This window comes from Octopus bimaculoides, chromosome 26, assembly GCF_046866305.1.
Source record: "Octopus bimaculoides isolate indiv1 chromosome 26, ASM4686630v1, whole genome shotgun sequence".
Lineage (NCBI taxonomy): Eukaryota > Metazoa > Mollusca > Cephalopoda > Octopoda > Octopodidae > Octopus > Octopus bimaculoides.
Window position 1 is genome coordinate 24,072,935 of NC_142953.1, and position 15,818 is coordinate 24,088,752.

The following is a 15,818-nucleotide window of genomic DNA, read 5'->3' on the forward strand; positions in this document are numbered from 1 at the left end:
AATTTGGAGATTTTTTACCAAGTTTAATATCCTTTCAGTCCCTGAAGCATTATGATAGAAAATGTTCACCTTTTTTAATATTTGGTTATGCTGTGACAACAAGCTAGAAATTCAGTATGTGTGAGCCGAGTCCCAAAGAAATATATTTCAAGATAAACAAATAAATGAGAGAAAAAAATATAGATTTGATTTGATTTTTATGTGTCAAATCACTGTCCAAAACATACAATACAAATGCATTTTTTTAAAAGAATATTAATGCATTTAAAAAAAATTTTTTTTTTTGCTTTTTAATAGCTTTTTAAACTTTGTTTTGTTTTGTGTCTGTTGCTTTGCCATTTATGGTAGTGAAATAAAATATGATTAAAGTTAATTTGATGCAGAACGGCCAAGATTAGAAAGTTAATCCTAAAAAATGTTTGAATATCCCAAATATTGGCCTGCAGTGCTCTAATTTATCTTGATTTATGAACCAGTGTGTGTCATTCCTTCAACTATAAAACATTCATATGTCAACACTTTCCATAAATATTTCCATAACCGTCACACCTTTTCTGGAGAATTTTAAAGATTTGCAGCTTTCCCAAGGGCTACTGAAATGAAAAAAGAAAAACATTCATTCTTGCAAAATTAAACTAATCAACATTAGGATTTTTTTTGTTTTTTTTTCGTTTATCCTCGTTTTCCTGTCCATTTCTCCATGTTTGCCTCTGGGTTGGACTGAGTTTTATTGTGGTGGATTTTCTCCAGCTGGACGCCCTTCCTGTCACCAACCCTCACCTGTTTCCAGGCAAGGCAATATTTCCACCCCCTCCATGGCCAGACATTATTTTCATGGAAGGTAGGGAGGGTGGGACACCCCTTGTTTACAACTGTCACATGATGTGTAGGCAAGAAGACACTAATAAACACTCATACACACACACACATATGTTGTTTTTAAACAGGAGTCTTGTTGACAGTGACTTCAAAGTTTCAGTCAGTTAAGCCATTGTCGAACTGGCCAAAACTTCAAAGTCACTATCGATACTATTCTTACTTAAGAATAATAAATTTGTACACCACAAAGTATGGACTAACCGAATTCTTTTTGTTATAACTGAACATAAAAACAAACATTAATACACACACAAATATATATATATATATATTATATACACATACACACATACAATGGGCTTCTTTTAGTTTCTGTCTACCAAGTCTGTTCACAAGGCTTTAGATAGTCTGGGCCTGTAGCAGAAGACATTTGTCCAAGGTGCTACATAGAGTGACTGAACCCAGAACTATATGCGATCAGGATACAGACTTCTCACCACTAAACAAAAGACAATTTTTAGAGGAGTTAGCTCTCTGTAACAGAAGTCTTTATTTCTCTAAAATTTGTCCCCCGCCCCACCAACCTCAATCTGTTCTACAAAATGTGTTATCTTTCTGTTTTGTATCTTTTCAATGAAGATGCAACCATTTTTCTAATCAAGCTTGTCTCCTGCATCTCTCCCCTCCAATTGTTGTTTTCTTTATTAACTAATCAGAGAAACATGTGACTTAACTACTGTTGTTTCTATGTTGGATGTTATTTCTATGTATGTTCCACACGTACACACACACTTAAAAACTATCTTATATGCATATTTACATGTATACACACACATAGCACATGTAGATACTGGCAAATATACTTATATACATATACACATATATACATTCATATGCTAACATATATATAATATACGCGAACGCACACATACATACATACAAGCACACACATATATGTACATACACACAAACACATACACTCACTCACACATGCTTACATACAGACATACACATATATTACTATTTGAAATGTTTTGTTGAATATTTTGATTTGATGAAATACGGTTCTTATGAAAATTGATTCCATTTCAACTTGGCTCTATCTAGACTTGCTATATTCTTCTCATTTCACCCAACTCACTCACCATTGCTGCTATCACCACCACCACCACCACCACCATCACCACCACCACCACCATCACCACCACCACCACTGCCACCACCACCAGTTCTTTATCTAAGCATGCTACATCTCCTTCATATTGTTGTCAACACATTATTATTCTTCTTCACCTCACCCACTTGACTCTTACCAATTCTTCTTGAAAATGGCTTATGAAATGCTTTGGGCACCATCATATATCTGCTTCATTTCACCTCTTCCTCCAACGACTATCAACTCCGTGCAACACCAAAACCTTTATTTTATTCACCTCTAACTATTGTCTTCAGCATGGCACCCTAGGGAATCTTCAATGTTGTTCATTTTATTATTATATTTTTTTTTTTGTAAACCATTTAATTTTCCACTTTTCCTGCTGGCAATGGATTTGCAACTTATGTCATCACTTGTATACACCGATGCATATATATTAATATATAATATATAATATACACTATATATATATATACTATATAGATCTCTATATGATTCGAAGAATTAGAATGTCTTAACTTGACAAAATGAAAGTTGCTGAGCAAACAAATTATGTGTTTATGTTCATGCACCTCTATGTTGTGTTCTCACAGAACATTGTTAACAAACATTCCTTCACTCTTTCTTTTTTTTTTAAAGGAAAAGTTGCACGGACTTGTAAGTATCATTTAGAATTTATACTTCTTTGAAATTCACTGCAAACCTTCAGCAACGGTGTGCCCCTCTGATGGCGTCTGTGCTACAGAAACAGCTCTGAGACATTCCAAAAGAATGTCGAGGGTTCTGTAGTGTGCGCGTTTCTTAACAGCAATTTTCAACCCTCACAACTGGTTGTTTGGTCAACATTCTCCACAGTTATATTAATATCACTTTTAAGAAACTTAATCTCACATTTCCTTTACATTTCTTTACCTTCCCTTTAAAGTATATGTAGCTTTTATTATTATTATTATTATTATTTTTATTATTATTATTATTATTATCATCATCATCATTATTATTATTATTATCATTATTATTTGTAGTCATCATAGGCCCAGTAGTAATAGCTATTTCATTTATAAAGTACCTTCACTGCATCTGATATGTATGAATTAATTGAATGACAAGGGAACAGGAATTGTGCAATCAACTTAATTAGCTTACAGCTGTTTCTGCCATAAGAAGCAGTGCACTCAGACCTGAGTGCTTATACAGCATCCTATAGCTTCTCCAGAGCCTTTAAAATGAAGTGTATGTTTATTTTAGAAAGCATTTAAATAAATATATATACATACATACATATATATATCTACATATATATACATACATATATATATATATAAAAAAAAAATATATATATATATATATATATATATATATATATAAAGAAGCAAGCAAGACTTGGCAGTTTGTTCAAAAATTTCTTACCTATGGCATCCATACAAGTGTTCCAGTGAAGATTGCAAAGATGAATTGCAAAAGCCCAGCCCAATGTAATTCGTTGCATCTTCACGTCATCAGAACTGACTTCAGAATCTTTGTCTGAATATAAAGGAACAGCTGGAGTGTTGAATACTGGTAATATACTGGGCATCTCAACTCACACCATACAAATATAAGGCAACAAGCTGGTGGAATCGTCACATGGATAGACAAAATGCTTGCCAGCATTATGTTTGTTTTTACATTCTGAGTTCAAATCCCACCAGAGTCAGTAAAACAAGTACCAGTTGAGCACTGGAGGTCGCTGTAACTGACTTAACTCCACGCCCAAAATTGCTGGCCTTGTGCCAAAATTTGAAAGCAATATTTGTATGTGCATATATATACATACACATATATATATACATATATATGTGTGTGTGCATGAATGTATGAATAAATGTATATGCATTTATGTCTATATGAATATATATATGTGCATGTATGTATATATATATATATATATATATATATATATATATATATATATACACACACACACACGTATACAAATATATACTTATGTATGTGTATATTTATATATATATATATATATATATATGTATACACACACACACATATATGCATGTGCTTATATCTATATATGTATGTATATATACATGTGTGTGTGTGTGTGTGTGTGTGTGTGTAATCAGGATTATAGTTTTCCATTTGTCAAGCCAATAATTTCCTCTATCTCCCTGTCTATCCATCTATGCATCTATCTGTCATGTAGTTGTAAACATCAAAGAAATAACACTGAATTCCTCTCCATTGTCACAAACATTAATCAACATACATTTTCAAATTCTAATCCATTTCCCTTTCATCCTCTTCTTCTTCATCCTCTTTAGAAATTCCATATTTAAAATTCTAAACACGATCCATTACATCTAAGATAATGTGACCACACTCAAAAATCTGCCCTTGTTTTATGTCTCATATTGATTTTTATTTTGAATTCTCATTCATCAACTTATATCTGAGACAGTTCAATATTATACACCATTTCTGAAAGGAACAATGGAAAGGAAAATACCACAAAAAGAATATTTACTCGGCATTTGAATGGCTTTCAAATTTATCTTTCGCTATTCTGTGAAAATTCTTGCATTCTTGTGTAAGATGACAAATACAACCCAAAATGGGAACCATTACCAGCTAGATATAACAACCAAGCTCCTTTTAAAATTACGCTCTACTACTGAATGTTAAAAAAAATATACATAGATGGCACTTTAGATATTCTTAAATAAATTATCTGGTAAAAGGCTAGTTGTCTATGGACATAATGTCTTAGCTAAACAACAACTTGTCTGATATATGATGTCTTTCAACAGTTATATATACATATATATATATAATGCAAGAGAGTTAGGGGTTGAGGATTCAACCCACTAAGGGATAATAATAGGATAAAATCTTTTACAAGAATTTTATCAAGTAGCTAGCGTGAAAAAGCTCATAAGGGAAAAAAAATCCATCATTATTCTCTATAATGTATTTATTTATATTTATATAAGGGCATTAGTATAGAAGAATGCCTCATGTGAGGTATTCTTCTATACTAATGCCCTTATATAAATATATATATATATATATATATATATATATATATATAAAGTAAACCTGTCGGTGCCTTCTTCAATGCACCCAGTACACTCTGTAAAGTGGTTAACATTAGGAAGAGCATCCGACCATAGAAACCATACCAAAACAGACAACTAGAGCCTGGTGCAGCATTCCAGGTGACCACCTCCTATCAAACCGTCCGACCCATGCCAGCCTGGAAAATGGACATTAAATGATGATGAGAATAGTATATATATATACACTCACACATACACCATGATGGCTCCATCTTCACTGATGATTGTCATCTTCATGTGCTTCTTTGTTGTCAGTGGCATTTCTGACATTCCATATATGACCTCTCAGATGACTCTTCAGTCCCATTGTAGATCTGTATGATTTGATGCCAAGGTGACAGAAGAAAGTTGTAACTTCCCCTGGATTAATCGATTAGCTTTGTGAGATATGATATCTGTGCACTATATATATATATATATATATATATATATATATATATATATGGTTGGAATTTACAAAAAATAAAAACAAAAGACGAAGACAGGTATGTAAACAACAAACAGGTGTATTAGTTTAATGCGTGAGAAGGTGAGAAAGTCTTTTATGTTTCGAGCCTACGCTCTTCAACAGAAAGGAACACGAGGAAATAAAAACAGAGAGGGAATAAAAAAGCTTAGTGGCTAGTGGTCGATCATGGTGATGATTATATATATATATATATATATATATATATATATACTAATATATACTAATATATATTTATATATATATACTAATATAATATATATATATATGAAGTGAAGTCAAAAATTATTCACTCTCTCACCATAGCATATCTTTATTATTGTCGCACTGCCTTCTGCGCGTGTGTGCTTATAATTGGTACTATTGTGGCCACGTGATCGAAGTTGGAGCCTGATTGCGCTGTTTTTCTTACTGGCTTTAAAGTGTGAGCCTGGTCATTCCACTAGCAATGTGCACCAAAGAAGACCAAAGAGCTGTGACGCAAGAGCTGGTAATGATGAACCTGTTCCCCATCACCATCTCCCAAGTGGTGGAGGTTGACGGGTGTCCAACTCCCTCTTCGTGCATCACTCTTGTCTGGCCACTTTTTAAACTTCTCAATCCACTCGTACACAATTCTGCGTGGGAGTGCACTGTCCCCATATTGTGCTAAAAGCCTCTGGTGAATTTCAGCACTTTGACACGCCTTCTAACCAGAGAAATTTGATCACTGTTCTTTGTTCTTCTTTGGTGCACATTGCTAGTGGAGCAGTCAGGCTTACACTGTAAAGCCAGAAAGAAAAATGGCATGATCAGGCTCAAACGTCAATTACAAGACCACAACAGTACCAACTATAAGCACGCATGTGCAGAAGGCAGGGTGATAATAATAAAGATATGTTATGGTGAAAATGCAGATACTTTTTGACTTCCCCTTGTGTATGTATGTATATATATATATATATATATATATATATATATATATATATATATATATATATATATTTATATAAATAAGGATAAGATCGATATTTAAAATATTCATTTTATCAAGTGGCCAGCATGGGAATAAAAACCATCAAAAGTAATAATTATTTAAAATTATAATACAGGGTATCTAAGAGATACCGCCACGCTGAAAAATAGCAGTCAGATCCTGACTCCTAAACCACAATAAATGTTCATATAGCACAAGGAGCGATGAAGGCAAAGCATTTATTATGCAAAGCCAGAAATCCGGGATCTGGAATTATCTTGTTATTTTTACTGGTTTATTTTGTCTTCGTCTTCGCTCCTTGTGCTATGTGGACATTTATTGTGGTTTAGAGTCAGGATTTGACTACTATTTTCAGCGTGGCGGTATCTCTTAGATACCCTGTATTATAATTTTATATATATATATAAAGGAGGCCACTAGGTGGACTGCTAATGTGCTAGAAGAAGATAACATGTCATGTGTCTACTAAGACGAAATAATTCTCAAAGGGAATTTAGCGAAGCAACAAAAAATCTTTAATTCCATTTGAGAATTATTCGATCTTAGTAGACACATGACATGTTATCTTCTTCTAGCACTTTACCAGTCCACCTAGTGGTCTCCTTTATATATATTTTTATATATTCTTATATATACACATACAATAATCCTTGAGATCTCAGATATTTTTTCTGAATCTCCCTGATTCTTTTAATGTGCTTGTTACCTGGTATTAAATCAATATTAATTAATATCCAATTTTTTACCCAATTGTTTAATTTATATATATATATATTTGTGTGTGTGTATATATATATGTATGGGAAGGCATGTGGTCTAGTGCTTAAGGTTTTGAATTCATGACTGCTAGATGAGTGCAATTCATGGAATGGATGGTGTGTTGTGCTTTTGAGCAAAACACTTCATTTCAGGTTGCACCAGTCCACTCAGCTGTAAAAGGGTCACCCTATGACAGAATAGCCTTCCAATCGGGAAGAATGTTGGCCTGCTCGCATAGCCAGTGGAGTGGCATCATTCAAAAGTTATAAAATGATGCAAAGTGCACTGTGACCAGTGATGTATAACAACATCTGATAGTCTCATTGATTCTATGATACTGTAATATATTCTTTTGTTTTGTTTATGTTTACTTGTTTCAGTCATTTGACTGTGGCCATGCTGAAGCACTGCCTTAAAGGGTATTTTTAGTTAAAGAAATCAACCCTAGATCAAATTCTTTCAAAGTGTAGTACTTATTATATCAGTCTCTTTTGCCAAACTGCTAAGTTAGGGGTGACATAATCACACCAGCATTAGTTGTCAAGTGATGGTGGTGCGGACAAACATAGACACACATACACACACACATAAATATATACATATATCTAACAGGCTTCTTTCAGTTTCCGTCTAACAAATTCACTCACAAGGCTTTGGTCAGCCCAAGGCTATAGTAGAAGACACTTTCCCAAGGTGCCATGCAGTGGGTCTGAACCCAGAACCATGTGGTTGCCAAGCAAGCTTCTTACCATACAGCCATATATATGTATGTATACATCATCATCATCATCATCACCATCATTTAACATCTGCTTTCCATGCTGGTATGGGTTGACTGGTTTGGCTGAGGACTAGCAAACCAGGAGGAGGCTGCACCCGGCTTCAATCTGATCTGGCAAGGTTTCTCTACCTGGATGCCTTCCTAATGCCAACCACTCCGAGAATGTAGTGGGAGCTTTTTACATACCATAGGCATGGGAGCCAGTCAGTGGAGCACTGGCATTGACCACACTCAAATGGTACATTTTACATGCCACCAGCACGGGTGCCAGACAAGCAGCACTGTCATCGGCCTTGTGTGTGTGGGGGTGGGGGTGAACCTATGTAGTAATAAATATTCAGACATGGCAAATTGAATTATTTCTCTATAGATTGACAAAAATATTAAACAACCTTAATCCCCTTTCAACCTTTATTTGGTTCCCCTTTAGACATGGCCTGGGACAGTGCTGGCCAAAACTTACCTAAGTGTATGTATATATATATATATATATATATATATACACATATACATATATATATATATATATATATATATATATCATCAGTAAATCATAAATCTGAAGAAACTCCATAAAGCTAAGTGCTTTATGGACATGAAACCCAGGATAAGCCCATAGACCAGCCATAACTATCTTTATCTAGATCCTAATCCACCAAGGGAAGGTATGTCGGAAGAAAGTAATTCAACAATGCGGGTTGATGAACCGTAAGACGTGTGGCCAGAACCTCCTGGAAAATAACCATAGCGAGGGACATTCCACAGTTGAGTTAGAACAGTCACAAACAGTGAAAGAAGACATGCACCCAACACCAGAGCTGAAGACACCTCCGAAAGGGGGTGGCGCTGCCACGCCAAAATGGTAGAGGAGTAGGGGCCGAAACCGGACGTGGTTCCTCCTGATGATGTCTTGAGCTAGCTGGATCCTATAAAGGAGCTGTTGTGGTAGCAGACCACGAAACATGGTTGAAATTCCTTCCTGTATATATATATAAATATATATATACACTCATACATGTATATATGTATATATATACACACATACTTACATATATATACACTATATATATCACTGTATATAGTGACTTAATTGGTGAAATACAGTATAGTGTCAGGATATTATTGTTACCAAGAAACAAAGTGTACCACTACCACCACCGTCACCACCATCAACGTCATCATCATCATCATCACTATCGTCATCATTCCAATCTCATCATGGTTGTTACTCTCAGATCTCATCCTCCTCCTCCTAAGGATACTCTCTGTCCATTGAAATGAAGGTATTTGATGAGTCATTGTTTCAGTAGAGTTTTGATTTACTGAGTGACATCATGTCACACCCACTGCTGGTGTCCCCCACCTCACATCCCAGAGGCATGTCTATTGAAATCCCCCATCTGACAAAGTCTGTGCCCTTGTAAAAATAGTGACGGTTGTAATAATAATAATTATTATTATTACTATTATTATCATTGTGTGAGAGAGCAGTGCATGGCATCAAAGTGACACTGGGGTACAAATATACAACGCCCAGTATACCCATCATGACTACCCGTCTGATAAGGGTACACCAGGCACATATATCACAACCATATGTGTGCGACATGGTGATCTCATGTCAAGATAAACAGTGCATGACCTTGCAGGTGGGGCCCACTTAGAAAAAGTCCCTGAATAAGGTTTGTTTAATGATGTTGAATGAAACACCCATGTTTCCAGGGGTGAATTGTTCAAACCCCAAGGAATTCCTCTCAACACATGGCTATGATGCTTCCCTATTACTTCTGCCCATGAGGGCAGCTTCACCTTTCATCCCTTGGGGTTGATAAAATAAAGTACCCCTTCCCATCAAAATTGCTGACCTTGTGCCAAAATTAATATCATTATTGTAATTATTATTATTATCATCATCATTATCATCATTATTATTATTGAGGTGGTGAGCTGGTCGACTCGTTAACACACCAGGCAAAATGTTGAGTGGCAGTCCAGCTTTCTTTTACTTTCTGAGTTCAAATTTCGCTGAGGTCAGCTTTTCCTTTCATCTTTATGGGGTTGGTAAAATAAGTACCAGTTATGTACTGGGGTTGATGCAATCGGTTTACCTCCTCCTCGAAATTTCTGGAAGTGTTCCAAAATTTGAAACCATTATTATTCTTATTATTATTATTATTATTATTAAGGCATGAAGCTGGCTGAATCATTATCATCTCAGACTAAATGTTTTGAGGCTTTTCATCTGTCTTTACTTTCTGAGTTGAAATTCTGCCAAAGTTGGCTTTGCCTACCAACTTTTCAGGCTCAGCAAAATAAGTACCAGTTGAATGCTGGGGGGTCAGTGTAATTGCAAGCCCTATGCCAAAACTTGAAATAATTATTATGACAGTGAGTTGGGAGTATTGTTAGAGAACTGGGATAAAATGCTTAACAGCGCATCTCTTCTAGTTTTTCACATTCTGAGTCCAAATTCTGCGGGGGTCAAATTTACCTTCATTCTTTCAGGGCCGGTAAAGTAAATATCAGTTAAGAACTGGGGGTTGATGAAATCGACTCATCCCTTTCCCCAAAATTCCAGGCATTGAGCCTATACTAGAAAGAATCATTATTATTGTTGTTATTATTATTATTATTATTATTATTATTATTATTATTATTATTATTATTATTATTAGAAAGTACAAATAAGGCAGTGAGCTGGCAGAATCATTAGCATGCTGGGTAAAATGCTTAGCAGTGTTTTGTCTGCTGCTACATCATACTCAGTTCAATTTCCGCTGAGGTCGACTTTGCCTTTCATCCTTTTGGGGTCGATAAATCAAGTACCAGTTGAGTACTGGGGTCAGTGTGATTGACTGTCCCCTTCCCAACAAAATCCAGGCCTTGTACCTATAGTAGAAAGGATTATTAGAAAATACAATAACCCACTGGTACCTGTTTTATTAAGCCTCTGTAACAAACCAGAAACTGAAGCTTTGTCTATGATATCTTTATTATCATTGTAAAACCATATCAAACATTATAAGCACAAGTTTGATGCAGAAAAGAAATCAGATCCATGTCTATAATGCCTAGTAACTTAGCAATTAATAAATTCATAATTAGTATAATTAAGCTATTAGTGGTGCAGGTAGAAACTACTGTTGTATGGTGACGAATCCTTTCATTTACATTACTAATGTCATTAGAAAACACATTAATTCCACAACATCACATTACCCTTGTTTATAAATCAAAACTTTGATGCTTCTCTAAGACATAATTGTTAATATCACTGTTAGAAATGGAACCCTAATTCATTCCGCATTCTTGTTTTATCAACTTGTCTAATGTTCAAACTCATTACTGTACGATGCTAAAAGTCTAATTGTCATGCAATATCCAAAATTATGCATTATATTTATATCTAACCTCATGGATATCTGATATCACAGAATTTTGGCAATATTACATTTCAACTTTATTGTAATGACATATTACTAAGATACCAGCACATAACTATGTACAATCATTGCTTTTTGATATTTCTTGATTCCTGCCATGTAACATCAAGTCTATCTCCATGTAACATTAGCCTGTATCCATGTAACATTAGTCTGTATTCTTGTAATATTATTAAAATATTCCTGTGTGATGTATTCATATAATCAATGCATGAAGTCATTATGCCATCATTAAATAGGATTTCACTCTCGTTTATATCATTGTGGTTCTCTAGTATTATCACTTCATGGCTATGCATTAACATCTCTGTATTCTGTTGTATTATTAGCTGTACTACAATATTTCTGTTGGTTACATTGAATCGAGAATATATTTGCATAAATTATGCAAATATATTCAATACCAATTATACAAATATGTTTCTATTTTTACAATTTACTCTGAGAATATCTGGTATTTATATGGGTTTTATTTACAAAACTTCCCACGCATGGCATTGGAGACAGTTTAAAGGTAATATGGTTATTGATATGTTTAAACTACCAAAGGTCAATATTTGCAGGTAAAAACCATCAAGGTGAGTAATAGATGAATTTTGTTCTGCAAAGAAGGGATTGGACAAGGTGCTGGATGCAGGGTCTAGATGTCTAATTCAACAGGATAGAGAGGAGAAGGTGAAGTGGATGACTAGCTCCCCACTACATCCACAACTATTACTTTGTCCTTGGTACTCATTAAATTGATGGCCTTTATTGCATCAGTGGCCCCCATTAAGTCTATGGCCCTTCCTAAGTCTTATGGCCTTCACTACATCAATAGCCCTAACTGAGTCCATGACCCTCACTATATCCGAATCCTCTCACTAAATCCCTAGCCCTTACTATATAACAAGGGCCAAATCCCTTATCAGCTGTTGCACTCAGAACCAGCAGAGTGCAGAATGTTACCAACAAACATCTCTAGTGACTTTCTCCAGCTAACCCAGAGGAAGATGATCACTACATGCTGACCACTGTCTGGGGTACTTAGGATTGCCTGTCATTGAAGACATTATCAAGGAACAGAACCATGGGAAGTTGAAACATGATGGGGGAGTGGGCTCCTTTCAAAACTGTGATTAAGACCCTGATTGGAGAAGGTAATCATGCATTTGGTGATGCACACAAATCAGGACATTTGTACTGGAAGGAAATACATGGTGCATTTGTCATAGCGTGTGATGCAAGTCAAAGGAGGAAAAGAAAATGTTAGGCGTGAAGTAAAGAGGTTTAAAACTGTAGCATTATGGAGGGAGGGAGGGAGAGAGAGAGAGAGAGAGATAAAGGTTCTAAGTTTGATATCAGTGACATGAAATTGTATGTGGGAGGGGGGGTGGAAGGTGAGAGACATGATAAAGATGATCAGAGAAAACATCAATGAAAACCCAACACAGATCAAAATCCATAAGATAGGTTAATAATCCAATGAAACCATAATACTTTTGTAATGTCATCTCAGAAATATTTACACAAATATTTTTTGGTTTTTTGCTCCTTTTTAATAGCTTTATACCTTTCTAACATCTCTTATTCAATCATGAAATGACAAAAGCATTTAAACTGTTGCTTTTTTTTTTTGGTTTGTTTTTATTAACATAGAGTGAAGCGAAGTTAGAAGAGTCAGTGTTTTGAACCATTTTATGCACCTGGAATTAGCTGGGTTCAAATCATTATTTTTATATGAATTGTTCTCACCTTCCTCTTCTCATAGTCTGTGACTGAAGTGATTCTGACCAATTCTTTATGAAACCCTGGAGACTCGTATTATTATAAAAGCCACCTTATCTCAACATCCTGTTCAATATCATCTGCCCCTCCATACATCTTTTCAGCCTCCTGTTCTCCAGAAGGTCATGGGGAGAGAGTCATCAAGTTCTTCTTTCATAGAATCCTATTAGAAGCAACTGTCATTTCACTTTCCAACTGGGTTCCCAAATGCAAACAGCTGAGGCTATGGAGATTATCCGACCATTTCATTCTTAGTCTACCTTGAAGTCACCTTCAGGTTGGCTTGTCTTGGATGCTGAAAACCAAGCATTGTAATTCTGTTCTGTCACAGAAACAGAAATTAATCAAGGCAGCGAGCTGGCAGAATCGTTAGCACGCCGGGCGAAATGCTTATTGGTATTTCGTCTGTTTTTACATTCTGAGTTCAAATTCCACCGAAGTCGACTTTGCCTTTCATCCTTTCGGGGTTGATTAAATAAGTACCAGTTACGCACTGGTGTCGGTATAATCGATTTATTCCGTTTGTCTGTCCTTGTTTGTCCCCTCTGCGTTTAGCCCCTTGTGGGCAATAAAGAAATAATAAACAGAAATTAATGATAGAAGAAAGGATTAAAGTATTCTCCCTCACATCACAGAGCCCATTTCTTTCTTTTGAAATGAAGGTAAATAAAATTACAACGATTCTTGTGAAATCATGGTTTACAAGATTGCTTGATTAATGCAGTTCTGTTTGGTTTGTGCCATACAGGAACTTAACAAGGTCGTATCAATCTTCACCAGAATAAAGACCAAATAAAGGAAACTAATAATTACACTTTCTGTTTCATAATGTTGTAACGCATTTTAACCAATACATTGTTCCAAACACATCACAATTTCTCTATTAATCTACATATCTCTTCTCCATTCCAACTATAATAATTGTTTCCTTTTGATTTTTCTTAAATGTCTCTCCATCTACACTCCAATTATCACTTTTCTTTTCTGCCTAAAATCTAATTTATCTGGAAACCAATTTTTCAAAGTCATTAACGGATGAATGAAAATAGTTGAAAGGTTTTCTTCTGGCTAGAATCCAAATTTCACAAGACATTTGTAATAAAGCAAGCTGTTAAGTCATTAACAATTTCATCTGTGTGATCTACTCATATTGTTGCTGTTGGCAACAGATGGAACAACGCTGTTCTCTCTCTCTCTCTCTCTGTTGGCATTCAACAATCTTGTTTTCACTGATAAACATCTTCATCTATCACAATAGTTAATCCATCAATAGAGATATCTCACTTAATTCATTTAGTTTGCTTTTTAACGTCACCAACTAAAAGATCTATAGAAAGCATGGAAGGAATGGAAAGCTTGGATAGAACATACTGCTTGTTCAGTGTTTCCGAGTTCAAATCATATCAGAGCATGCCAATTAGAGAATGCAACACATAACAACAATTAATTATATATGTTAAGAGGGCAGCAAACTGGCAGAATCATTAGCATACCAGGACAGACAATATTCTCAGTGGCATTTTGTCTGTCTTCACATTCTGAGTTCAGATTCTGCCTGGTTCAATAAAATAAGCACCACTTGACCTCTAGGATCAATATAATTTACTTATCCCCTCTCCAGAAAATGCTGGCCTTGCGTAAAAATTTGAACGCATTATTATTATTAAGGTGGTAAGCTGGCAGAATCGTTAGCACGTCCTGTAAAATGCTTAGCTGCATTTCATCTGTCTTTATGTTCTGAGTTCAAATTCCGCTGATGTCGACTTTGCCTTTCATCTTTCCAGAATCAATAAAATAAACACCAGTTGAAAACTGGTGTCGATGCAATTGACTCATCGTCTCCCCCAAAATTGCTGGCCTTGCTATTTATGCTAAGTAAGTCATAGACATAGGCACAGGTGTAGCTCTGTGGTAAGAAGTTTACTTCCCTACTACAGCGTTCTCTGTCCAGTCGCACTGCCTGGCACCTTGGGCTAGTGTCTTCTACTATTGCCTTGGGATGACCAAAGCCTTGTGAGTGGATTTGGTAGATAGAAACTGAAAGGAGCCCATCATATATGTGTATCTGTCTGTCTGTGTTTGTCCACCCACCACTGCTTGACCAGTGGTGTTGATGTATTTATGTCACTGTTACTTAGTGGTTCAGCAAAAGAGACCAATAAAATAAGTATCAGGCTTAAAAAATAATAAGTACTGGGGCCAATTCATTGGACAAAACTTCCTCAAGACACTGCCCCAGCATGGCCAAAGTCTGATGACTGAAATACAGAAAAGTTAAAGACTTCCCTTTCGAGCTGCTTCTGTTGCATGATTTGAATTTTATTCAGACTAAGCAGCATCACTTCAAATCAGTGTATGGTTTATACACTGGCTCCATGTACTTCAGATTGACCAATTCAACCTTGTTTTGGAAGTGACCAGCATACATGGCATTGACAAACTGAAAAATATGGGAAAATGCATGTCTGTCACTTTCACAGTCACTCCCAGGGCAATTTTGTTTCACCTGGCTCTGAAATATAGTGTCTTTTAACACTA

General features: G+C 35.5%; 1 protein-coding gene across 26 annotated transcripts in view; it reads left to right on the forward strand.

The window, feature by feature from the left end:
• The window catches only part of LOC106883622 (calmodulin-binding transcription activator 2), an 859,097-nt gene that overhangs the window by 736,322 nt on the left and 106,957 nt on the right, over window positions 1-15,818 (forward strand). For 11 of the 26 annotated variants that reach the window (XM_089342578.1, XM_089342567.1, XM_089342580.1 and 8 more), the window contains one exon: window positions 2,615-2,632. The exons of the other annotated variants lie outside the window; for them this stretch is intronic. In XM_089342578.1, the coding sequence (XP_089198704.1) occupies window positions 2,615-2,632 (18 nt within the window). The remainder of the gene's footprint in view (window positions 1-2,614; window positions 2,633-15,818) is intronic. 26 annotated transcript variants of the gene reach the window in all.